The 27,688-nt window shown below is 36.7% G+C and overlaps 1 protein-coding gene across 1 annotated transcript in view; it reads left to right on the plus strand.

Annotated features, from left to right (window-relative positions):
* The window catches only part of LOC111055770 (muscarinic acetylcholine receptor DM1-like), a 53,401-nt gene that overhangs the window by 19,102 nt on the left and 6,611 nt on the right, over window positions 1-27,688 (plus strand). The window contains exon 2 of the mRNA XM_039432706.1: window positions 8,210-8,599. Coding sequence (XP_039288640.1) covers window positions 8,210-8,599 — 390 coding nt within the window. The remainder of the gene's footprint in view (window positions 1-8,209; window positions 8,600-27,688) is intronic.

Raw genomic sequence — 27,688 nt, forward strand, 5'->3', positions numbered from 1 at the left:
CATGAAACTGACAATGTAGTCAAATATTCGATAAAGTTTTCAAAGTTAGAAGAATAAAATCAAATCAAATCTGAATGTAATATATAATTCAAACATTGATTGAGGGTCCTGCCAAATCCGAAGGTTTTTCGGCGGGTGCATCATTGAACGATGAAGGTGTGATCCTATTTCGATTATAGTATATTTTATAAACATCAATTAACGTTCTAGAGATGTAATCAGTCTATCATTGGAGAGGTTATTCAAGGATATGTTCGCCATCAAAATTTACTGAAAAAATAAGTTGAACATACTAAAAATTATATAAACATTATACTGCAATGGAGACAGAGATAAAAATAGTAGAGGAATATATCCTTGAATGGATGTGAAATAATATATCATATATTTTTATAGGAGCATAAAAGGACGAGGAAGAGGGAGAGAGAGAACGGAAGAGAAAAGAGAAAGGTGTCTGACAGTGAGACTCCATTGGAGTGTCAGCGGGGGCAGATTGTATTTGCTAGTATGCTCTATCAGGAACGTGGAGAGCAAGCAGCATGATTTCAGAAGTAGTTGCTTTCTTCAAGCAAGTTGGCATGCTGTTCCTTTTCCAAGCAGAAACCTGAGTCTCTTTGCATTTACCACTAATTCCCAGCTATTAACTTGCGGTGGTTGCATTGCACCCCTCCAAGACGGTTTCCCCACCATGGTTCGCTACCACTCCAGCCCATCAACAAGCCAAAACATCGTTAGGGTCGTTAACGGCCGCACGCGCTAGCGCAATCACACGCCGAACCGGACTGGAATGAGAGAGTTTATGCGATTATCGTTGTTGGCGTGAACCTGGGGATCTCTTGCACTGAATGACTGCCTGGAAAACGATTTTCAAACGTAACGACAATTCTGCAGCACGGATAGTGTTGATTACAGAATTATATACGAGCTTTTATCAATGAGAATAGTTGTGTGTTTGATTTATTCTACTCGTACCGGTAGTTGATTTGTGTGCTCAGTTTTCATCCAAAATGAGAAGGTTGTGATCGTCTCACTTCATGCCTACATGGATATATTCTTATTCCCACTGAGAAGCTTTTCAGAGTTTGACTTGATCGATAACCTTGGAAAAACTCGATTAATGGAGAATAATGATTTATTCATTCATTTATAAGTTGATAGATACAATATCGTTCTCAACTATGAATGATTGGGAAAGAAGCAACAAGCTTAAAACCGAAAACTGTTTCTTTCTCAAATTTGGATAGAGATTGTTCAAGAATAGGTTTTGTCCAAAAGAATTAAGAACTAGGAATTTAGAATTTACATAAGTTCAAAGCCAAATAAGATGAAAATATTCAACGAAATCATCATTGATAACTGGAAAATACTGTATCATTATTCAATATATGAGTGATGTAAGATTTGGTGAAGCCTTGGAAAGCGAAAAGACGGACTCACATTCCCTGAGTAAAACATTCTGGCCTCAAGTTGAATCATGTTCTACTAGTTGGAGTTGAAAGCATGACAGGAAATGTAAACAAACTTTCAATACTATTATCATTCCTACAAAGTACACTATGATTGTGACTGGAAACAAGGTGTTCAATGGATAATACATTTCCACTTGATACTTCCAATTGAGATCAACATCAATGAAAACTTTCTACCGATTATCCATACTGGCGGAAGACTTGATCTATTACAATAAAAAACTGAATATCCAAAGCGGATATAATAATATTTGTTCAAAAATTTGAGTGGTTCTTCACATGATCGAGTAACTTCAATATTCAAGTGCAATAAACTTCTGAAAGTAGAGTATACTCCAGGAGAAGTATCTGTCAAAACGAAATCTTGTCATATATATCTATGGAAAATGTCGATAACCCAGAAAATCCATGAACCGGAAACATGACGTTGAGCTGTATTCGAACCGTTAAGAGCCGCAGCTGCCAATACAGTATTGCAGATTAGATATCTGTCCATCCTGACGGTTGAGTAGAGCTAACCCGATTTGGGGAGCAGTGCAGCCTGTAGTGTGCTCTCCGTGAGGAGGTGTACTGGACGCTGGTGTGAGGCAGTGCAGCCTGTAGTGTGCTCTCCGTGAGGAGGTGTACTGGACGCTGGTGTGAGGCAGTGCAGCCTGTAGTGTGCTCTCCGTGAGGAGGTGTACTGGACGCTGGGTGAGGCAGTGCAGCTGTAGTGTGCTCTCCGTGAGGAGGTGTACTGGACGCTGGTGTGAGGCAGTGCAGCCTGTAGTGTGCTCTCCGTGAGGAGGTGTACTGGACGCTGGTGTGAGGCAGTGCAGCCTGTAGTGTGCTCTCCGTGAGGAGGTGTACTGGACGCTGGTGTGAGGCAGTGCAGCCTGTAGTGTGCTCTCCGTGAGGAGGTGTACTGGACGCTGGTGTGAGGCAGTGCAGCCTGTAGTGTGCAGTCCGTGAGGAGGTGTACTGGACGCTGGTGTGAGGCAGTGCAGCCTGTAGTGTGCTCTCCGTGAGGAGGTGTACTGGACGCTGGTGTGAGGCAGTGCAGCCTGTAGTGTGCTCTCCGTGAGGAGGTGTACTGGACGCTGGTGTGAGGCAGTGCAGCCTGTAGTGTGCTCTCCGTGAGGAGGTGTACTGGACGCTGGTGTGAGGCAGTGCAGCCTGTAGTGTGCAGTCCGTGAGGAGGTGTACTGGACGCTGGTGTGAGGCAGTGCAGCATGTAGTGTGCTCTCCGTGAGGAGGTGTACTGGACGCTGGTGTGAGGCAGTGCAGCCTGTAGTGTGCTCTCCGTGAGGAGGTGTACTGGACGCTGGTGTGAGGCAGTGCAGCCTGTAGTGTGCTCTCCGTGAGGAGGTGTACTGGACGCTGGTGTGAGGCAGTGCAGCCTGTAGTGTGCTCTCCGTGAGGAGGTGTACTGGACGCTGGTGTGAGGCAGTGCAGCATGTAGTGTGCTCTCCGTGAGGGGTGTACTGGACGCTGGTGTGAGGCAGTGCAGCCTGTAGTGTGCTCTCCGTGAGGAGGAGTACTGGACGCTGGTGTGAGGCAGTGCAGCCTGTAGTGTGCTCTCCGTGAGGAGGTGTACTGGACGCTGGTGTGAGGCAGTGCAGCCTGTAGTGTGCTCTCCGTGAGGAGGTGTACTGGACGCTGGTGTGAGGCAGTGCAGCCTGTAGTGTGCTCTCCGTGAGGAGGTGTACTGGACGCTGGTGTGAGGCAGTGCAGCCTGTAGTGTGCTCTCCGTGAGGAGGTGTACTGGACGCTGGTGTGAGGCAGTTTGAGCAGAAGCAGGGAGCAGAAGGGTCGGACGGCTGATGCAGAGACCTGAGTCTCCATTGTGGTTTAATAATACATGGCCTCTAACGGCTTAAAAATGCTCGTCGCTCGCGTTTTATTCACCGGTTTACTGCTCAATTACTGCTGTTGGAAATCCGGTTCATTATTCAGCAACGAATAAAAGAACAGAACCTTGGTCATAATGATGAGATACTTACTGGATTTGATGGCAAGTCGTCACAATCCTTTCGTATTGAAATAGTGTTATGTCTCTTGAGTTTACAGTCTGGAAACGCATAGTAGTGTCCTATTTACTCATGATATTATGAAAAAATTTAACGATACTCCATATATTTCAAAAGTATAGGACCCCAAAATAGGTATTTACAATAAATTCACACAACTAATTTCCTGATTTTTTTTCAATTAGTCCCTTTCTCACATATAATGATAATTATAATGTTTTTGAGAACTATTATCCAGTATTTCAAGTCGATATGGATTCTTCAACAGTCAAATTGAATTGATGAAGAGTAGCTTGTAATCTGATATTGACTCCGGAAATTTTCTTCAAGAGTAAAAAATATAATTGATTTATAAGAGCGGTATAAATTATTATAATTTTCGTATTTGAAGCACCTGAGATCGAAACTAGGCTATGATTTGTTTGAATGATTTTGGACTGAAAATTTTGTTAAAGTGAGAACCTGGAAGAGATAATCCTATTTCGGACTTATTAATGTTGCCTAAATTCTCTCATGTTTTTTTCTCTATTCGAGAATTGTGGTAATTTCTTCCATGCTTTGAACATAATATTCGGAATATTACTATTGCCAAAACTAATGCTGTCATCAAAATTTCCTTGATTTCAATCGTTTTCTTGGATGCAGCTGGATCAAATAACCCATTCTGGTTTTAATGGTCACGTAAGAGCTGATTCAAGTGCTCATAAATTATACATTATCACACACATTTTCAGATTCACCTATTAATAATCCAAACGTAATCTATATGGAGAACCTAGCAATGGTTGATTTTAAAAATCTTTTGAAACGTATTAAGAATGTTCTCCTAATCATCTACTTTTTTGTAAATTGATGGTTGGAAAAACCCTGCAAAAATAGCAGTATCCGTAAGGTAATTGATTACGTTTACGCTTAAGTAATTCCATAGAGAAACAATAGCGTAAACTAATGTTATCGTTTCTCTATGGTAATTCGTAGCTAAGATTTTCTTGCCGCGTGAAAATATCTTGATAGATTACGCAATGCAATCGATGAGAATCAATATTCTCATCCTCGTTTCTCCAAAATATAGTCATTAGAAGCTCATCTGCAATTGGCAGCGTGTTGAAAAAAAACTAAGAAAAGGAAAGGAAAAATAATTGGAGTGTTGGTGAATGCATCTGATAGGATAGAATAATTATCAAGTAACAAATAAATCTGTTAATTTATATTTCCAATTCCACTTCAACATTGATTTCGAATAAACCATTGATTTTATCAATAATAAGTGGTTCTCGTCAATATGAATATTCACACATAAACTGAAACACAGAAAGTGATAATTTTCTCACAGTGAACTGCTTGCTACTGATCACTCTGCTTATTCAAGAATCGATTATTTGAAATCAATAAGCTGTCCCGATTCTCTCCACTAGTCACTACACTTGTGCTCATAGGATGGGTCATAGGTCATCGGGGCATAGGATGAGGAGGTGTGTGTGCGTGGTGTGTTCACGTGTGTGAAAGGTGTGTGTTTGCCTGAAATTTTATTGTTTCTTGCTTAAATGAAAACATTTTTTTTCAAAACTCTATTTTCTAACTTTTTTAAATTTTTTTTGTCAGACTAAAATTTATATTCTCTCACATTGAATGAAATTGTTGAATGAAATTGTTGTCTTTTTTCAATATTATTGATTAATTTATTTATACTTTTTTATCTTATTTCTTATCATTCTATTCAAGAGATTATTCCCTTATGTTGTTGTTATTAGATGCATTAGAATTGTATAGACGGGTTAAGAGGGCCTAACTTCGCCCTCCAGGTTGAAATAAAGTCGAGGCAGTGCAGCCTGTAGTGTGCTCTCCGTGAGGAGGTGTACTGGACGCTGGTGTGAGGCAGTGCAGCCTGTAGTGTGCTCTCCGTGAGGAGGTGTGAGGCAGTTTGAGCAGAAGCAGGGAGCAGAAGGGTCGGACGGCTGATGCAGAGACCTGAGTCTCCATTGTGGTTTAATAATACATGGCCTCTAACGGCTTAAAAATGCTCGTCGCTCGCGTTTTATTCACCGGTTTACTGCTCAATTACTGCTGTTGGAAATCCGGTTCATTATTCAGCAACGAATAAAAGAACAGAACCTTGGTCATGATGATGAGATACTTACTGGATTTGATGGCAAGTCGTCACAATCCTTTCGTATTGAAATAGTGTTATGTCTCTTGAGTTTACAGTCTGGAAACGCATAGTAGTGTCCTATTTACTCATGATATTATGAAAAAATTTAACGATACTCCATATATTTCAAAAGTATAGGACCCCAAAATAGGTATTTACAATAAATTCACACAACTAATTTCCTGATTTTTTTTCAATTAGTCCCTTTCTCACATATAATGATAATTATAATATTTTTGAGAACTATTATCCAGTATTTCAAGTCGATATGGATTCTTCAACAGTCAAATTGAATTGATGAAGAGTAGCTTGTAATCTGATATTGACTCCGGAAATTTTCTTCAAGAGTAAAAAATATAATTGATTTATAAGAGCGGTATAAATTATTATAATTTTCGTATTTGAAGCACCTGAGATCGAAACTAGGCTATGATTTGTTTGAATGATTTTGGACTGAAAATTTTGTTAAAGTGAGAACCTGGAAGAGATAATCCTATTTCGGACTTATTAATGTTGCCTAAATTCTCTCATGTTTTTTTCTCTATTCGAGAATTGTGGTAATTTCTTCCATGCTTTGAACATAATATTCGGAATATTACTATTGCCAAAACTAATGCTGTCATCAAAATTTCCTTGATTTCAATCGTTTTCTTGGATGCAGCTGGATCAAATAACCCATTCTGGTTTTAATGGTCACGTAAGAGCTGATTTAAGTGCTCATAAATTATACATTATCACACACATTTTCAGATTCACGTATTAATAATCCAAACGTAATCTATATGGAGAACCTAGCAATGGTTGATTTTAAAAATCTTTTGAAACGTATTAAGAATGTTCTCCTAATCATCTACTTTTTTGTAAATTGATGGTTGGAAAAACCCTGCAAAAATAGCAGTATCCGTAAGGTAATTGATTACGTTTACGCTTAAGTAAGTTTCCATAGAGAAACAATAGCGTAAACTAATGTTATCGTTTCTCTATGGTAATTCGTAGCTAAGATTTTCTTGCCGCGTGAAAATATCTTGATAGATTACGCAATGCAATCGATGAGAATCAATATTCTCATCCTCGTTTCTCCAAAATATAGTCATTAGAAGCTCATCTGCAATTGGCAGCGTGTTGAAAAAAAACTAAGAAAAGGAAAGGAAAAATAATTGGAGTGTTGGTGAATGCATCTGATAGGATAGAATAATTATCAAGTAACAAATAAATCTGTTAATTTATATTTCCAATTCCACTTCAACATTGATTTCGAATAAACCATTGATTTTATCAATAATAAGTGGTTCTCGTCAATATGAATATTCACACATAAACTGAAACACAGAAAGTGATAATTTTCTCACAGTGAACTGCTTGCTACTGATCACTCTGCTTATTCAAGAATCGATTATTTGAAATCAATAAGCTGTCCCGATTCTCTCCACTAGTCACTACACTTGTGCTCATAGGATGGGTCATAGGTCATCGGGGCATAGGATGAGGAGGTGTGTGTGCGTGGTGTGTTCACGTGTGTGAAAGGTGTGTGTTTGCCTGAAATTTTATTGTTTCTTGCTTAAATGAAAACATTTTTTTTCAAAACTCTATTTTCTAACTTTTTTAAATTTTTTTTGTCAGACTAAAATTTATATTCTCTCACATTGAATGAAATTGTTGTCTTTTTTCAATATTATTGATTAATTTATACTTTTTTATCTTATTTCTTATCATTCTATTCAAGAGATTATTCCCTTATGTTGTTGTTATTAGATGCATTAGAATTGTATAGACGGGTTAAGAGGGCCTAACTTCGCCCTCCAGGTTGAAATAAAGTCAGCCTATCCATCTATCTATCTATCTACACTATGAACCTTCTCTTCATAATAAACCGGGAATTTTGCAGTTTGGACTTGATTTCATGAGTGGGTGAGTGTGAATACATCCATATAATCTATCCCGATTTTCATCGTGATTCATCACACTATAAACCTTTTCTCGACAATAAACCGACTATCATGCACAACAACATCTAGAAAGCATCAGGAGTAGGCCCACATAGGGGAATACTATATTGGTTTCTGTCAGCTCATTCTATGACAATGCGTAGGTCACCTGTACTTATGCTACCCTCAAGCAAACACTAAAATATTGCAGTTTTGTGAAAAGTAATTGAACATTATTCTTCTTCCCTTCTCAATACCCTTACCCTGCACTTTCTTGAATCCGTCCCCCTGATAATGGTAATCGAATCGTATCAAATTTATTATGATTCCCAATACAATATAATACAATGATTATCAATGTAATTGATAAACTAAATTAATTTATAACCCTCCTTCTATATCTACAACTTGGTAATTCACAGTTGATGACTCTCTCTCTTGTGTCCTTTTTCTTGCTCTGCTGGTTTGGAATTAAAATTTCAGAAGAGGGTGTGTGTATGTATTCACCCATATACCAAATTTTGAACATGTTACTGAACTTCTCCATCAGAGTTTGGAAGTACAGTGATGGGTCAAACTTGTTGTTCTCCTCCGTTCAAATAATGATGATATGAAGCGTGTAATTGGATGGATAAATAGTTGTGATTTTTGTTGCAGTTGGTGGCACACTTTCGGACGTGGTGCACGGCAACAGCACGGCAGTGCACAATGTCACAGCCACACTTGGCACACTGTTGCTGGGTGAGGAGATCGGCCGCAATGCGACCTCCTCGACATCGCTTGCGACTGCGATTGCGACCAACGGCTCAGTGCCGTTTAGCCATCCCCCCGTCGACCATTTCACCTTCACGCAGATGGTCGTCATCGCCCTGCTTACCGGCACCCTCAGCCTCGTCACAGTCGTCGGCAACTCCATGGTCATGGTCTCCTTCAAGATCGACAAGCAGCTGCAGACCATCAGCAACTACTTCCTCTTCAGCTTGGCCGTCGCTGACTTCGCCATAGGCGCCATATCTATGCCCCTGTTTACCGTGTCTACCATCTATGGTGAGTAACTGATGATAAACCATTTATTCATAGATAATAACCCCTCAATTGTTCTAACAACAAGTTCCTCAAAAAAACTGAAGTTTTTAGGTGATGTAACATATTTTTTTTCAATTATCGAAAGGTGCCTACAGACTTGAACGCCAAGAACACGCGCATTCCTCTTTAATCAGCTGATACTACTCTTATTTTATCAGTACCTTTCTGGCTCTGTAGAAATAAAAGATATACTAAGATGATGAAAAGTGAAATGCGCGTGGTTGTCGCGATCAAGTCTTTACGCACCCATGCATGACGAAATTGTTGGATTCTAATGGACGATGAGCGTGAGGAACAATATTTGTTGAACACAGTGATTCATTGATCACTGAAGGCATAATCTTTCAAGTTCAATGATGGATGATATAACAACAACATTCTGTGATACGAGTTGTTGATTCTGAGTAACGAGGTTAGAATATTTTAAATCCATTGGATTATAAATATATTGTCAAGAACTAAATGTAGTTGATGACAGAGAATGTCACAGACACCTGGAATAAAGACAATCCAATTTAGCACAAATAATGATCAATCACCTACAATACTTAGCTTATAATAATTCGTCTACACTGATATCCATCATGGTTGTAGAATCGGTACAATTACCGACTTTTTAGGTTAAGATCTGACCGAGAGTGGTTTGTCTTTTGGCTTTTGGCGAGCTGCTTATCATCAGCTAATTAGCGATCGTAAAGAAACTCTTCAGCGCATGTGCGAATGATTTGCGAGCGTAAAGAAAATCTACTGCGCATGCGCAGATGGTTAGCGAGCGAAAACGTAGATTCTCATCAGAAATAAGCTGTTTTAAGAGGAGAATTGAGTATGTAAATTCTTTCTTCACGCCCAGTTGTAGAAAAATGTATTTAGTTCACCAGGGTTATATTCATAATAATAGATGAATAATGTGATTGTTAGGATTTTTGTTCTCCCTCACATCGGGAATTTTGTGCGTCCTGGTTTGTAAATGATTGCACAATTTACCACAAACGTATTTACGATTAACGCAGGTGCAAATTGTGATAACACCTGGAAGTTTTTCCAAGTGAAATTTAATTACCAAATTAGTCTGAAAAGTCAATATTTCTCCTGTGTTGGAACCGATTACAACAAAATGATTAAAACAATTACCTGCGATTTCCTCACTTCTCTCCTTAAACGATTCTTCCTACCAGGAGCCATACGCTTCAGAGAGTAGATAGAACTGAGGAGCATCACATTTCGTTTGCCTTTCTACTTCCCAAAAGCTTTGATATTTTCATTCTGTTCTCCAATAACCTCAAATTCCTTCAATTCCTCAAATTCCTCCAAATTCTCCTGGGGATTCTCTCAAATCTGATTGTTCCCTATAAAACCACTGTGTATTCTTTCTTATCCAACAATTCACTTGCTAATGGCACTGGAGTGTGAACATTATCAGTCGCAATAGTCTTTCTTCCACACAAATAATCATTGCTCAGTTCCATGACAATATCACCAACGAGGCCAAGCTAGAGATATTATGTTGATTTTCCTGTGTGAACCCCTCAAAGTACTGAATAAAGTAACCTCTGCAATTGCAAAACTCCATAGTTTAAAAAAAAACGTATATGCCTTGTTTGAAGTAATTGTACTGTCTCAAAAGTATTTCATCAAGAAATGCTTTTATTAAAGTCACATCTATGGAAAAATTTTCTCCCGGTAATATCCAGCAGGATATGTTCAGTGATATTATCAGTGATAACGTATAAGTGAAGTGAAAGTTATTCATTTTACAAAGTCTTAAGGCTGTGCAAAGAGTAAAAATGAACTTTCAACTCGTGATAATTTCCAAAGTTTATCGATGTGTATATCATCAAGCTATTAAAATTGAAAAGTTCTCTCAGTAAAACATTTTTTTCTGATCATTACTTTTTAAGACATGGGCGCCTAAAGTTTAAATTTTTGGGACAGAACATTTCAAATTCGGTAAGAGATAAATCCATGAGATTTATAGGATACATTCTTCATGGTATTGTTGATCTAGTGAAACAAACATTTCCTATAAATATCAATTTTTGTATAACTTATTCAATTTACCAAAAATAACTTTCAGTTGAGAAACAGACATTTTCTTAAAATATCAATTTTTGAAAAACTTATCCAATTTACCAAAAATAACTTTCAGTTGAGTTATTTTTGGTAAATTGAATAAGTTTTCCAAAATTTTGATAATTCCAGAATATTTTTGTTTTACTAGATCAACAATACCATGAAGAATCCATCCTCTTAAGCTGCGTTTACACCGGAGTTAATAACAAATATTTTCAACATTTTTTATTAACTGATGTTGATAACATGTTAATTACATTTTACTTTCCTTGCCCTATTACCATAGGTAAGGAAAGTATTGCTTTCCGAAAGAAATTAAGGTACCCCAGTTTCTTAATTTCTATACGTTTCAAGGTCCCCTGAGTCCAAAAAAGTGGTTTTTGGGTATTGGTCTGTATGTGTGTGTGTGTGTGTGTGTGTGTGTGTGGTGTGTGTGTGTGTGTGTGTGTGTGTGTGTGTGTATGTGCGTCTGTGTACACGATATCTCATGTCCCAATCAACGGAATGACTTGGAATTTGGAACTTAAGGTACTTACAGTATAAGGATCCGACACGAACAATTTCGATCAAATGCAATTCAAGTTAGCGGCTAAAATGACAAATATGTTGTGAAAAACCGGGTTTTTCGCGATTTTCTCGAAAACGGCTCCAACGATTTTGATCAAATTTATACCCACAATAGTCATTGATAAGCTGTATCAACTGCCACAAGTCCCATATCTGTAAAAATTTCAGGAGCTCCGCTCCATCTATGCAAAGTTTGATTTTAGATTCCCAATTATCAGGTTTCAGATACAATTTAAACAGAAAAATTCAAGTGGAAAAGATTGAGCATGAAAATCTCTACAATAATTCTTCAGTAAAATTTCCACTTAAAATTGAAAATAAGTTCGAAATTCGAGAAAAAGTGATTATTCAATTGCAAACTGTTGGCAACTGTTGATTCTATTAAATCATTCACTATGAAGAGATAGCACACATCGTGTGTCTCCAGCGTCATTATCCTGTCATCGGCTGGCTCAAATCTTTGAATAGTAGACACTTATGCGCGTGAACACTAGCGTCACGTGATCAATTTTCATAACGGCAAGGAAAGTAGTGTGAGTGCGCCACACCAGATTTTTGGGTATTGGTCTGTATGTGTGTGTGTGTGTGTGTGTGTGTGTGTGTGTGTATGTATGTGTGTGTGTGTATGTCTGTGAACACGATAACTCCATTCCTAATTAACCGATTGACTTGAAATTTTAAACTTGAGGTCCTTATACCATGAGGACCCGACAATAAGAAATTCAATAAAATTTAATTCAAGATGGCGGATAATTACTAAAAAACCATGTTTCTCACGTTTTTCTCGAAAATGGCTCAAACGATTTTCTTCAAATTTATACCATGAATAGCTATTCATAAGCCCCATCAACTGGCATAAGTCTCATTTCAGGGAAAATTTCAGGAGCTCCGTAATATTCTTGAGAAAAATGGCGGATAGTGACTAAAAAAACATGTTTTTCACGGTTTTCTCGAAAACAGCTCCAACGATTTTCTTCAAATTCATACAATGGATAGCTATTTATAAGCACTATCAACTGGCATAAGTCTCATTTCAGGGAAAATTTCAGGAGCTCCGTAATATTCTTGAGAAAAATGACAGTATGTTGCCGTCAATCGTCATTATGTTATTCCCCTGGATTATTCTCGTTTGATAATGAGGCTTATAGTTCAATGAGCAAGGAAAGTTGTGTGAGTGTACCACACCAGATTTTTCTCTTACATATGAGTAATTTGGTAAATAATAAAAAATGAAACTATCATGTTAACATTCTTCTCAGGATTTCATTAATTCAAGATTTTCTATGTACACTATCTGATTTATTATAATTGAACAAAGTTGAGGAATTTCGATTCTAAAAAGTTGATTGAAATAGTTGAATTGTATAATGCTGTTGAAATGCAGGATGCAGAATGGGAATTCGATGAACTGAGTAAATAAAATTTGGAAGGAAATTGAAAATTCAAATTCACTTATAAAGTAAAGTAAATTCGTATTGCTTTTGTTGGTGGGGAGTACCTTGCGGGAAGGTCCCACCGCCTGAATTTATAAATTAAGCCGTCAATGGGCCTTACGACTGTCATACTTCAGCCGGGACCGACAGTTCAACGTGCCTATCCGATAGCATGGGAGTGATCTGGTTGAAAAACGTTTTGCTTATGAGAGGGTTTGAACTTATAATTTTTACTGCAATTCAATAAAGTGTTAAACTATAAAATATTCATAATGGGGGAAAAATTTTGTATGTTGTACTAAGAAATTTTCATAATATGGAAAAAAATTTGTTCGGAAGACGTAAGTGAAATCCTGGAGAATTGGTACATGTGGAGCACTCATAGCGATCGAACGTCCTCTTTCTATTTCGTCAAACGAACTTTCTCATAAATAAAATATTTCATGCACCAAGATTATCAAGCCAAATATTTTGTGGGCAAAATCCCTCAATCTTCAAAGCTGATCCTTGCTGATGCATGCAAAAGCTGATGTTTGTGGCATTTTTTTATGTGACTTCCAATCTATTTATCTCTGTGGACCAGAATACGAAATGAAGTAATGTATGTTTTTCCACCGACCCTTTTTGAATTAGGAACGAAAAAGAGACTTCCAAAATGCTGAGGCCGTAGACAACTTTCTGTTCTCGGCTGCCTGGAAAGTTTGCTGGGAAAAATCGTCTTCTTATTAGAGACCCCAGTCATACCAAGCTACAATTCGAATTGCCGAAAACACAAGAGAAAAAGCTGATCAGTATGAAGATTGAAGATTCAAATTTCAATTGAATCAGAATTATATTTACAATATAGTATCGCATTAATGAAACAAATGATCAGTATTGTGTATAGCTTTTATCAGTTCAATGAGCAAGGAAAGTTGTGTGTGTGTTTGTGTGTGTGTTGTCACGCTATTTTTATAGTTAAATAACGATTAGCCTCCTGCTTGGCATCAATCAGTAGAGCATAAGAATATTTTAATAATTATAAAAATCTGGTCGTGGTTTTTACTAGGATATGATCTCATAAAAATCTTTATAGGCCCAGATATGAGCTTCCACAATAATACTGATAATTTATAAAAAAAATATATATATAAAACTTATCCTATAGTATTGAGGAGTAAAAATAAATCGTACACCATAAACAATTTGATACATATATTAACAAATATCTCAAAAAATAAATCAGAGCAAAAAATATATAGAGCGACAGAAATATATAATATAAGACAAAACAATAATCGAAATCAATAAAATATCACAGGCTAATACTATTCTTTAAGTTCTATAGCACGAAACGCTACCATGTGCTTTCATTTTTATGATCATATGCATTTATTTGCATGTAGCTTCGATATCAGCTTGCTGATACTTGTCGACTTGGACAATTCTATTTCGAATAAATTTCTTAAATCAGCATGATAAATTCATAAACTATTAATCCAAATATATATTAAATTCTATGGTTTCCAATAGATTTCTTCATAATAAATATATTTTATCTCAGGGTGCGAGATTCGGCACCTGACGGAATAGATAGATCAATTCATCTAGTGAATCAGAGCTACATTAAATTATCGCAAATTATATTGTAGAAATTAATGATCATATAAATAATGTATTAACAGCCTAGATCTGATGTATCATCAGATCAATGATCTTTGATGGATCATTTGATAAATGGATTGATTCGTTACTATCTAATAAAATACCTTTTATACTATATTTACTTGCGCAAGTATTTTTACCAAATTCTTAATTTATAAAAAACCCTTTCGACGAGCTAGCTTTGATTCTTATTTCATTTCGAAGCACTGAGGGCGCCCTATCACTATTTCAATATTTTTCACTCATGTGCTGGAATTTTTTATGAGCTGCTGATGTCGATCCAAACTCCTGGTGGTCCTGGATTATTTGTAGCCGGAGTTGTCTCTTCCAAGGGGGTAAAAAATTATTTAAAAAATGACTCCTGCTTTACATTAGCATCACAAAGTATTATGAGAAAATTTAGTAATTCAATTTAACTTTAAGTTATGAAAAGGTACAGTAAGATATTGCCCTTTATAATTTTTGGTGACCTCTCATGGTGGTGGTTGGCAGGCAAGTGTCGAAGTTCTCTTTTCTCAGTTACAATTTTCACTTCCGATTTCCAAATTTACATGAAATTTAAATATTCTGTTCCTCCGCCATTCATGGCTCAAATAGACCGTACCAAACTATTGAATTATTACTTATGTTACATCTTTAATAATTTCTCTGCCTTCGGGCCGTAAACAAAACATAAACTGTACAATGATAATTTATAAATTCTTATCATTTGTAGAAATATATACAAATATATTTGAATCGGCTCACTATTGCCGCCCATCAATTGCCACTATTTGATTGGTGCATGCAAATTATTATAGTATTCATGCGCCTAGTAAACTCCTACTTCCTTAATACATTTAATTATTTTTGTTTGGGTTTTTTAATATGCTTTTTACATGCAAAGTAATTTTTTACAGATTATAGATTGATTCTTATATTACAATAATTAGCCACGTGGGACGTTTAGTTCCTCAAGTTGAATACTGTTTCGCCACAATAAGTTTCTGCCAAGGTGTTTTGGTCAGATTCTACGTTGTGCAACTCGGTCGATCATTAGGTCGCCGATCAGTAGATATTTTATGCATAACCTCAAATTTTCAATATTTTATATAATATTATACAGTAGCAAAAATTATTTCCATTCCTATTCGGCTGTTGTACAATTTGGCCATGATGCCTGATATTATCTAATCTTTAACGTTATCATCTTTGGCGATATTAGCCTATTATTTCACTTAGACCTATAAATTTTTCAAATAGGAATTTTTATTTATCCATCCAAATTTAAATACGTTACAGTGTGTGTGTGTGTGTGTGTGTGTGTGTGTGTGTGTGTGTGTGTGTGTGTGTGTGTGTGTGTGTGTGTGTGTGTGTGTGTGTGTGTGTGTGTGTGTGTGTGTGTGTGTGTGTGTGTGTGTGTGTGTGTGTGTGTGTGTGTGTGTGTGTGTGTGTGTGTGTGTGTGTGTGTGTGTGTGTGTGTGTGTGTGTGTGTGTGTGTGTGTGTGTGTGTGTGTGGTGTGTGTGTGTGTGTGTGTGTGTGTGTGTGTGTGTGTGTGTGTGTGTGTGTGTGTGTGTGTGTTGTGTGTGTGTGTGTGTGTGTGTGTGTGTGTGTGTGTGTGTGTGTGTGTGTGTGTGTGTTGTGTGTGTGTGTGTGTGTGTGTGTGTGTGTGTGTGTGTGTGTGTGTGTGTGTGTGTGTGTGTGGTGTGTGTGTGTGTGTGTGTGTGTGTGTGTGTGTGTGTGTGTGTGTGTGTGTGTGTGTGTGTGTGTGTGTGTGTGTGTGTGTGTGTGTGTGTGTGGTGTGTGTGTGTGTGTGTGTGTGTGTGTGTGTGTGTGTGTGTGTGTGTGTGTGTGTGTGTGTGTGTGTGTGTGTGTGTGTGTGTGTGTGTTGTGTGTGTGTGTGTGTGTGTGTGTGTGTATAAGTGTATGTGCGTCTGTGTACACAATATCTCATCTCCCAATTAACGGAATGACTTGAGATTTGGAACGTAAGGTCCTTTCAATATAAGGATCCGACACAAACAATTTCGATCAAATGCGATTCAAGATGGCGGCTAAAAAGGCGAAAATGTTGCCAAAAACAGGGTTTTTCACGATTTTCTTTCATGAAAAACGACATTCTTTTCATGATGTTTTTTTTTCAAATTCAATTTTCTTGTCCAGTTTTCTAAATCCACGAACAGAACTTTGATATCGTTCCAAGTTTAAAAATGACTGGTTTCAGAGGCAGAAATTGATTTTCAATGCCATTTTGTTCACTTGCAATGGAGTTGAAATTACTCCTATTTATCAATTATTCTTCTTCTATATGCATGCTCCGCGATGGAAATCGGTGATCATCAATGCAATCTGGATTCTACAGACTGTAGCTTGGAACAGGGATGTTGGGTCAATGTTGAACCACTCTCTAAGGTTTTTTAGCCAGGATGTTCTACTTCTTCCAGGCCGGCGTCTTGCTTCAATTTTGCCCTCCATGATCAACTGCAGGAATCTTTTCATTGCGCATGACATGTCCAAAATAACGAAGCTTCTGGCTCTTAATACAGTAAACAACCTCCACTGTAGTCCCAATTCCTTCTAATACCTCAGAATTCCTTACCCATTCTGTCCATGAAATATGAATAATGCGCCAATACAACCACATTTCAAATGCCTGAAGCTTTCCCTCCATTGCCTTCGCTAATGTCCATCCCTCGTGCCCATACATCAGCACTAGAATGATGTAGCACTTCAATAAACGAATTCTAGTCTTGAGAGCAAGGTTCCGATTGCATAATACCCCTCCCATTCTGAAAAATGCCACCCTTGCCTGTTCAATCCAACTCCTTACCTCCTGGTCGAAATTTCACTACTCATTGACACAACATCCAAAATATTTGAAGCTTCCTATACGCTCCACCAACTTATCAGCAATTCTCACTGTTGCCCCATCACGTTCTCTCCTAACAACCATGAACTTTGTTTTGCATACATTCATACACAATCCATACTTATTGCTGGCTGTATTCACATGGTTCAACAGCACTTTGAGATCGTCAGCACTTCCAGCCAAGAAAACGGTCATCCGCATACCTGAGATTATTCACAACTTCACCGTTGACATCCAGCCCACATGTGCATCCATCAAGAGCCTCAGGGAGGATAGCTTCTGAATAGTCTATGAATTGAATAATATTGGTGACGAACCACAGCCCTGTCTAACCCCTTTATGAACTTCTACTTCTCTGAACCAGGAATTGCATTGCAAACAAGGCATCCCTTGTGCCTAATCCCCCTCAGAAACCTAATTGGGTGTCAGTCATTACTTCTTCACATTTACGGAAAATCCGCTCATGTTTAATTTTCAGGAAGAGCTTGAGTATATGACTCAATCAAACTGATTGTTCGATATTCCTCACATCGGCTGGAATTTGGCTTCTTTGGAATTTGAATGGAAATTGACTTGAGCATTCCTCAGGAATCTTCCTGGTCTGGTAGATTTTATTGAATAACGAGACAAGATTATGAACCTCTTTATCACTCAGGGTGTTAAGCACTTGGTCAGGCCTTGGAGCTTTACCGGCATTCATATTGTGGACAACCCTGCACTTGGTCAGGCCTTGGAGCTGTACCGGCATTCATATTGTGGACAACCCTGCACTTGGTCAGGCCTTGGAGCTGTACCGGCATTCATATTGTGGACAACCCTGCATTTGGTCAGGCCTTGGAGCTGTCTTTACCAAGTATAACAGGTGCTGTGTCTGCCTCATTGACTCCCCCTCAAAGGCTCAAACAGCCTTTACACATAATCTTCCCATATCTTCAACTGTTCAGTAGTAGTGGCAATTATGTTCTGTGTCTCATCCTTAAAAAAATTTCCCTGCTTTGTTTCAGCCTTCTTTCTTCCAGTCAGGTAATTGATCCTCTTGTACATATTATGCAAATCATATTTGCTCTGAAGCTCCTAAATTTCACTGCACTTTTCAATCATTCACTGATCTTGTTCTCTGATTTTATTCATCAATGTCCAGAGAAGACTGTAGAATTCTAGAACTCTATGACCAGAACCACGGTAGTCACGAACTGCGCTTGAATTCGTGAAACCGACAAAAAGCAGCTTCTCCTATTTGTTTAATAATCACTTGCTTGTCACTATCACCTATAAAATTCTTTATAACATACATTGTAGTTAAACTATTAGGCTATTAATCAAACAAAGGCTACTATAGCAGTCCGTGCAAACCTTAGTTTGAAGCACGGCGCTTTATGACAAAATGATGTTATTTCAATATAACAATAGGAGCACACAGTTGCCGTTTTGGTTGCTATCAGAAAGGCCTACGCTCTCATTTTCGCTCTTTCTCTCACACAACTATATCACAGGCTCGCTTCATTGTGTAGAATCTGGCAGCGCTGAAGTCCATGAGACTAATGCTCCATCACTAATGAGTCAAACTAAGGTTTGCTCAGACTATAGTGACAATCACATTTCTTATCCTTGATAGTTATAATACTGTATCTACATTCATTTCTTTTTCATAGTACACAAATCAAATAGGCTTTATAATTGGAAAATGATCAACAGGCCAAGCCAAAAATGAACAAGTTGCGTTTCCGAATTTTGATGGGAGTGGGCCAATGTCTAAAACGTAGTTGAACCAAAATTTATCCTCTTTCTACTGAAAGGCTATCCAAAAATGAACATTGAACACAATCAAAACTACGGTGTTCAAGTCGAGAAGAAGACTGTCGAGTTTCTAACATCACCTCAAGAATTTCAATTGTGTGTGGCATGTGGGAGAAGGAAAGGGCTACAACTTATCTCTCAACCTATGTACATGAAAATTATGTAGTGTTCAATTTAATTCAAGGATTTCGAACCAGATTTCTGGAGAATAACTTGCATCCATCAAACTTTCCAACTAACTGAGACATATTTTCGACCTCAAATCTCGTATAGATTCCATCTATTTGATAGAAAACGGCTGGGAGGCTCTGTAGCACGCATGTTATCTTTCTACTGACAGCCGATAATAAGTGATAAGCTGATACAGCAGCCGCTTTTAATCCATGTTGTGCTCGATTGCGCCTGCTTGAGAGGAAAACTTCACAACGTGCACTTCATGCATTGCTTCATAGTATCAGCACTTCCCACGCACTCAAGTATTGGAATTGTAGAGCTTTTAGTGATTGGATCTCTCAACGCGGCGGCGCTCATGAGACAAAGTAATGCATGCTTTTCCTTCCCTCTCGGCCACAACCGCTACCGAATATAATGAATGAGAAGGATGAAAGCTTCGCTTTATTGGTAGCATGATGCTATTGGATTATTGCAACAAGAGCATTCTAGAAATTTGCTGTAATCGGATGCGTTAATTGACGATAGAGGAGCTTAGGAGAGAAGCTCTGTTTTGAGAGCTTAATGTAGGCATTAGGGAAGTGCTTGAAAATTAATCGATCATAATACGAGATAGTTGCAACTTTATTATTAATAACTTGAAAATAGAAGCTCTTCAGTTTTTCTGGTTACCGTGTGAAGCCGTATTTGGATATACCAATATAAACTCCACGTTGATAGTGATTTATATATGAAATGCTACTTAGGTGCCCAACAGTGATACTATGATCCCTATCATGCAAATAAATTTGCAGAGATTGAAGGCCGTCCGGCTCGCAAATATAATGGGGTTGTAGCCACAGCTTTAGCTCAGTGATAAATGCATGAGTAATTTTATAATAGTGGACCATGAAGGGTCTAGACAACTGATATTTACTAAGTCTTACCGCCGCTCACTTGAAGATATTGTAGAATACCAAGAAAGAAATCAAAAAGGTAGTCGGTGACTGGTATATAGTAACCATATGTCCAATCAAGAATAATGAAACTCAACTATAATTATTTTTCTAATTGAATCACAAAACGCTTAGAACGGATAGTGTGCACCAATTTATCCTTTCGAAATTCTTTATTACTTACGACGCCAATTCTAGAAGATCTCTGGAATCTTATCTCTATCTCTATCTCTATCTTCTCTTCTTCTCTATATCTATAAAAGGCTGAGCCCCGACAGACTGAAATCACACCACAGCCCAAACTACTGAGCCTACAAACTTCAAATTTTGCACAATTGTTTATGATAGCCTCAAAACATCCACTAAGAAAGGATTTTCAGAAATTCCCCCCCCCCTGAGGGAGCTGAGGCCCCCCAAAAATTTTGTACTTTTTAACCGCTCATTGCACAGCAAAGTCATGAGGAACTTTTTTGTTCAGCTACGAAAAAAAATTAGATCTATGCAGGAAAATTCCGACCAGGAGCAGAGAGGGGTCCAGGAGAGGGCAGTTTTTGAAAATTTTCATGTAAAATCACACTACAGCTCAAACTAATTGGCCTACAGACTTAAAACTCTGCACAAATATTCTTCAAACATGCTATACGCGCACTAAGAACGGATTTCGAGATATTTTGCCTCTAAGGGTTTCAAAGGATGAAAAAGGATCCTATTTGGAATGCCATATGGAACTGAGATAATTGACACATGATATTCTAACATATGTTGTAATCATTGAAAAGCTTAAAATAATTTTATTAATCTGAAGAATGTGACTATCATCAAAGGATGATAAGTAATAGTTGCTCATTATAAAAAAATCAATTCAAATGATTCAATAATTGAATGTGTTGCATAACAATAGTGCTTGGTACCAAGACAGCTCACGAGATGGATCGGGTCAAGAATAAGAATTTCTAAAAACTGACCAAAACACAAATATATTCCCATAAATAAACGCAACAATAAAAATATACCAATGTAAATAAGCTTATCAATATCTCCAATATCACACGAGTTTTAGTATATACAATAATATTTGCTATTACAAAATATTCATTAATACTGATGTATAAATTCAGATCATTTCAAAATTTAGCAAATTTGATCATGTTCAGTTCATAGATTCAATATATTTCAACCAATTATTTGCTATTACAAAATATTCATTAATACTGATGTATAAATTCAGATCATTTCAAAATTTAGCAAATTTGAACATGTTCAGTTCATAGATTCAATATATTTCAACCAATTATAATAAATTCATGAGATGATTGTTTTAAAATCCAAGGGATATGTATTTGTGCTATGCATGGGAATAAGCTTCCTGCAGATTTCAACAAATATTCATAGAAAAAGTTCTTATGAAATATGCTCTCTTTTTGAACATGTTGCAAAGTATTCAAGCTTGAATCATAATTTATAAAGCGCTTTTAAATAACTCCCCAATTCACTAAAAAGGCCTTGTTTAATGAGCTCATTAACTGTATCACTCACTCAATAGACGGTTGCTGAGGTTTTCGATGAATAATTAATTATTCCCAATAGGTTCCCAATAATAATTATCTCCAATAATTAATTAGCCAAATCCTTTTTGACTCTGCTGGGCTAAGGTATGGTCCAGCTCATGAATAATTCTTCTATCAGTATTAGCTTCTGGATGGGAATATTTTACAGTTGAAAACTCATTATATTCATTGAGTTCACAAATAATCAAACAGGTCATATACATAAATAATTTGACATTAAAAAAGGGCTAGCTTGTTGATTTAAAAGTAATTAAAAAAGGAACCCTATCTTCTGATGCATCTATATTCAACGAAATCTGAAACCAGAGAGCTGTGTTTCTAGAAAATTTTCACCTTCTTGCTCTAAAATTTGTAAGCCCTCGCCTGATTGGTTTACGGGTCTTTGTAAGACGTGATATGATTGGCTATTCAAGATTCAGGACTTCCCTAGCTCTTTGTTATACAACAAATAGATAAAAAATAACTATTATTAATCATTAACATTTATTTTAGGTTACTAAATTGTACAGTAGGCCATAAGAATTACAATTGAATGAATCTCATTAAACAATGATGCAAAAAGCTGTACAAATCCCATACACTGATCCCAATGTGATCTCCATATATTCTTGTTTTTTGTGGTTTTTCAGATACCAATAAATATTCGAAGTATCACAATTATTTGTTGGAGAATTTTTCGAATAGCTTCAGTGTTCATCTGTTTAACTGTAACAGCTTTGTTGTGACTTGTGTTGGATCCCGTTTTAATACCTGCTATTTATCAATTGCTGCTGTTTATTACTATTTGCCAATTTTGTTGTAAATTTTTGTCACAAAAATATTATTTCGACTATATTATTTTTATTATTTGAAAAATATTTTGACTGTTTTTAATTTTATTGTATTTTGACGTTTGTTACAACACTTTGTGTTTCATGACAATAAAGGATTATTATTAATGCCTTCAAATTACATACCTTTTCCTTTCATAATATAATACTTATAATTATAGTGGAATAAAAATTATTTTTATGACAATAATTGGTTGGTCGGTCAGCTAAGAAATAAGAATCAAGGAATTGGTCGAATAAATTGCCGGCTGAATTAGAATTCCAACCTCTGAATTAAACGTTGATAATTTTATGTCTGCCAAAAAACAAATTACACCATTTTCACAATTTTATTTCTGCCAAAGAATTTAGACTAGTGTATCTAGTCTTTTCATTGATCTCTTATCGCTTAGAAAATTCTATTCAACTGAGACAGCTCCGCTTCGTGTCACTGATGATATAAGGTTAGCTATGGACCAAAGAAAATGCACCATCCTCACCCTATTTGATTTTTCTAAAGCATTCGATACTGTTGATCATACAGTCCTTCTGAATAAGTTGGCTATTCTTGGTTTCAGTCACAACTCGTTAGTTTGGTTTAAATCCTATCTATTAGGTAGGAAACAATGTGTATTTGTCGGTGACAAAAAGTCTACTTGGAAAAACGTTATGCATGGAGTACCACAAGGTTCAATTTTAGGCCCTCTCCTCTTCACTTTGTATGCTAATGACCTTTCTTCCATTATCAAATTCTCCAGTTTCCATACTTATGCAGACGACCTTCAAATCTATTTAAGCTGTCCCATAACAAAAATTAATGAAACAGTTGGAATAATGAATCAAGATATCAATTCGATAGTGGAATGGACAAAGAAAAATGGCCTCAAGCTTAATCCCATCAAAACAAAACCCATTATAATTGGATATTCTCGTCTTATAAACAATATTGACCTTGAATCGATTCACAAAATTAGTGTAGACGGTAATGACATTCCTTACTGTAGCTCAGTTGAAAATTTAGGCATCAATATGAATAATACTCTTGACTGGTCAGAACAAGTGAACAAAACTTGTAAAAAGTTATTCTCAGCCATGCATGCATTAAAGAAAATGCACGATATTCTCCCTAGAAACATTAAATTATTATTGGTTCAATCTCTCATCTTCCCACATTTAATGTATTGTAATTCTGTTCTTAACGATATGCAAGTCACTCTGAATGATAAACTACAGCGGTGCCAAAATTATTGTCTACGTTTCGTCTACTCTCTCCAACGCCATGATCATATTACCCCAGCCCACATTGCTAGTTCAACATTGAAGCTTCCCGATCAAAGGCTTTTTCGAATAGTCAAGCTTGTTAGAGATATCTTGAAATACGGTAATCCGAACTATTTTAAAGATGATTTCAAATTTGTCTCTGAAGGTAGGAGGATAGATGCTTCACATACTAGAACCGGAGAAAGTACTTTAAGGATACCCAATCATCGAACTACTTTTTTCACAAAATCCTTCTTAGTCAGTGCCTGTCGTGCATGGAATGCACTTCCTGTTTCTATCAGGTCCATCGAGAGCCGAGCGAGCTTCATCCTGACTTTAAAAAAATATCTTTTGGAACAAATGACTGAAACTGTCTGGCCCTAGAACGATCACATGACAACCATCCCCCACCCATCCCACAAATACAAACCTTTAAACCTGTTATAGAATGAATTGTATATATATATTATATAAACTCATGTATTTTAATTATCCACTGCTACTGCTGTATATTACTTAAAGTTGATTACCCTGATCTACTTTCAGCCTACTTCATTTTATTAATCAATAATTTGATCTTATCTACCTGTATAATTATTTTACTCTATCAATTTTCTGTTTTTTTCTCTTAAATATTTATATTAATTAAAACTTCTACAATATCCCATTAATAAATAAATCCTTAGTTCAATTAATTAAATTAACGTTTTGGTAGAGAGTTAGTGAGGAGGATATTTTCAATATTCTTTCCGAAGAATGGACATTGATATGTCCAAAGCTCCGCCAATTTATGTTAGATGCATAACAATATAATATCTATAGTTATTATATTACAAACTACTTTTTCATATCATATACAGTTGAATAATTATTTTCTTAGTCTATATTATGTAAATTCATCTATAATTTAGCTGTATTGTAAGCTATTGTATATAAGTGTATAAGCCAGTATATTGTAATCTACATAAATGAAGTACTCAATCAATCAATCTATCAATCAATCGCTTTATCGATAATAGCTGTTCCTCTTATCGAGAAGATTCAATTTTATTATAATTTTACCTTGACTAGCCTGATTGTTTTCAGTTTGCTAATTTTTTCTAAGATGATTTATATCATTTGATTATTATATTGTGTGTCACACGTGACATCACAACCTGTAATCAAATTTTATTCAAATATGAATTATTCATCTCCATATCAAAGTGCGAAACAGATAAGACATCTAATAAATTTAATAGGAAATGATTGACTCATCAAGATCACATAATATAATTATTGATATTACATAAATCTATCTATAGTTTCTGATGAATAGCAATACCATGTAATTGCTGCATGATATTCAATCTTATTGACCATACATTATTCCCGGCTTATTTCATTCATCAACAATGAAGACTGCTGAGAAGTGATGTACTTTGCTATTTCACTGAATTGCCTTCACTTGTCCGAATGAACTAACTCATAGGAGTTTTCACACATTTCAAGTTCAAGCAACCCTGAAGACTCATATCCAAACAAATCATACATATCGCGCAAGAATATTTCTAGAAATAATAATGATAATGATTTTTAGAAAATTCATTCACTCTCAACATTTTCATGCTTCTCTTCAGTTGACACAAAATCAATACAAAGTTTTAAGACTATACCTATATTGTATAGAGTTTTCCATAGTGTTTCCTATCTTTAGAATTGGATGGAACAAACTGCGTATGAGATATTATTTATATATATATATAATATTTGTTTGAAAGGTACATCAATGCTTTTTGCATAGAATATGATTATGTTTGAATACGTCGGTGGCCATGTGGTGGGGGAGGGACATCCGAGAATCCATTTGCCAATAATCTGGAACACAAATTGGGCTGAATTTCCTAAATGGCTCGAGTAGTGTTGACATTTTCGGCATCAAAAGTCCATGGCTTATTGACATAGACCTGTGACTCAGCATAGCCCTTCAAGAAAATGATCAGCGGAGTCAAATCACACGATCTTAGTGGCCAGTGGACATCGTCTCCATGCTAAATAGCCATGTATAGAAATCTCACATCCAAAATGTCAATTGTTCTGGCACATTCGACTGGCAACAATCCATATATGGGAATGTAAGATTGTACTTAAAAACGAAAAATTGCCTATAGAACATGCAGGACAAAGAAAAGAGAAGCTTATATAAACAGAATGAGACGAAAAAGTTCTATAGAGCGATGGAAAGAATAAATAAAGAATATAGACCAAGAATTATTTCATGCAAAGACAAAAGAGGGAGAGTTGTTAATGGAGAGGATAATATCATGGAGAGATGGGCAGAGCATTTCGGAAAACTATTAACAGTAACAGATATCAATGAGGAGAATGTACATGAAGGAACAGGGGAGCCACTTAGTATTGAAGCGGAGTTTGTTGCAGGGCCAACATTAGAGGAGACAGAAATGGCTGTAAAGCACCTAAAGAATGGAAAGGCAGGTGGCCAAGATAATATATCGGCAGGAATGATAAAGTATGGTGTTGATGACACAGTCAAGAGAATACATGAGCTGATAAGTATGATAATATGGCGAAATGAAACTATGCCTCAAGATTGGAACATAGGTATAATATCTACCTAATAACTACTGTAATAACTATCGTGGAATAACTCTTCTCAGTGTAGCTTATAAAATCTTATCAAGTATTTTTAACAATAGAATTAAGGCCTAGACAGAACAAGTCCTTGGAGAATATCAATGCGGATTCCGGCCAGAAAGGGCAACAGCAGATCAAATTTTTACAATCCGGCAAATCGCAGAGTAGTTTCATGAGCATGACCTGGATTTACATATTTTATTTATTGACTTCAAGCAAGCCTTCGATAGCATAGTGAGAGGTGAGCCATGGAAAACATTGGAGCAATACGCCCTACCAAAAAAGCTCATTAGTCTAGCAAAAATGAATGAGTAGGACTGTAGCAATGGTCAAAATTGGTAATAGAAGGAGCAGCACTTTTGAATTTAACACAGGTGTCAAACAAGGCGATGGATCCTATTCAATATTGCATTGCATAGAGAATTGAAGGATTAGACAGGGGAAATATTTTCCACCGAATGTTTCAGGTATGTGCATATGCGGACGATGTAGCAATAATTGCAAGAGGGAAAGATGTCCTACAGGAAACGTTTTTGTTGCTAGGCGAATAAGATTGGCTTGATAGTGAATGAAAGAAAATCGAGGTATATGAGAATATCAAGTGGTCAAGCAAGAAGAGTTCCATAAAACCTCCGAATTGGAAATAAAATCTTTCAAGGTGTAAGGAACTTCAGCTACTTGGGGGTTGAACTAAATAACGAGAACAAGATGGGTTACAGCATAAAGCAAAGAGTATTGGCTGGGAATAGAGCATACTTCAGTAACATGAAACTTCTGAAGAACAAGCTCATATGTAGCAACACGAAACTTGAAATATATGAGAGCCTAATTCGACCTGTTGTAACGTACGGCTGTGAATCTTGGACGTTAACAAAAAAAGACAAAAACCATTTAGGCGTTTTTGAAAGGAAAATCGTAAGAAAGATTTATGGTCCAGTTAAAGAAGGAGAGGAGTGGAGGAGAAGAACTAATTCAGAGCTCGAGGCATTGATAAAAGGCCGAGATATTGTAAAATTTATAAATGTACAGCGGCTTAGATGGTTTGGACATATCTGTAGAATGAACGAAAACAGAATGCCTAAAATAATATTCAAGGAGAGGCTACATTCAAGAAGAAAGATAGGAAGGCTGAGAATAAGATGGGAAGATGAAGTGAGAGACGATCTCCAAAAAATGGGATCTAGTGGATGGAGACGATTAACAGAGGACCGAGAAGCGTGGAGAGCTGTAGTGGAGGCGGCCAAAGCTCATATTGGGCTGTAGTGCTGAAAAAAAAGATTGTACTATCCAGTCCTCGAGTATACTTCTCCTTA

Source organism: Nilaparvata lugens, chromosome 7 (genome assembly GCF_014356525.2).
Source record: "Nilaparvata lugens isolate BPH chromosome 7, ASM1435652v1, whole genome shotgun sequence".
NCBI classification, from domain to species: Eukaryota; Metazoa; Arthropoda; class Insecta; order Hemiptera; family Delphacidae; genus Nilaparvata; species Nilaparvata lugens.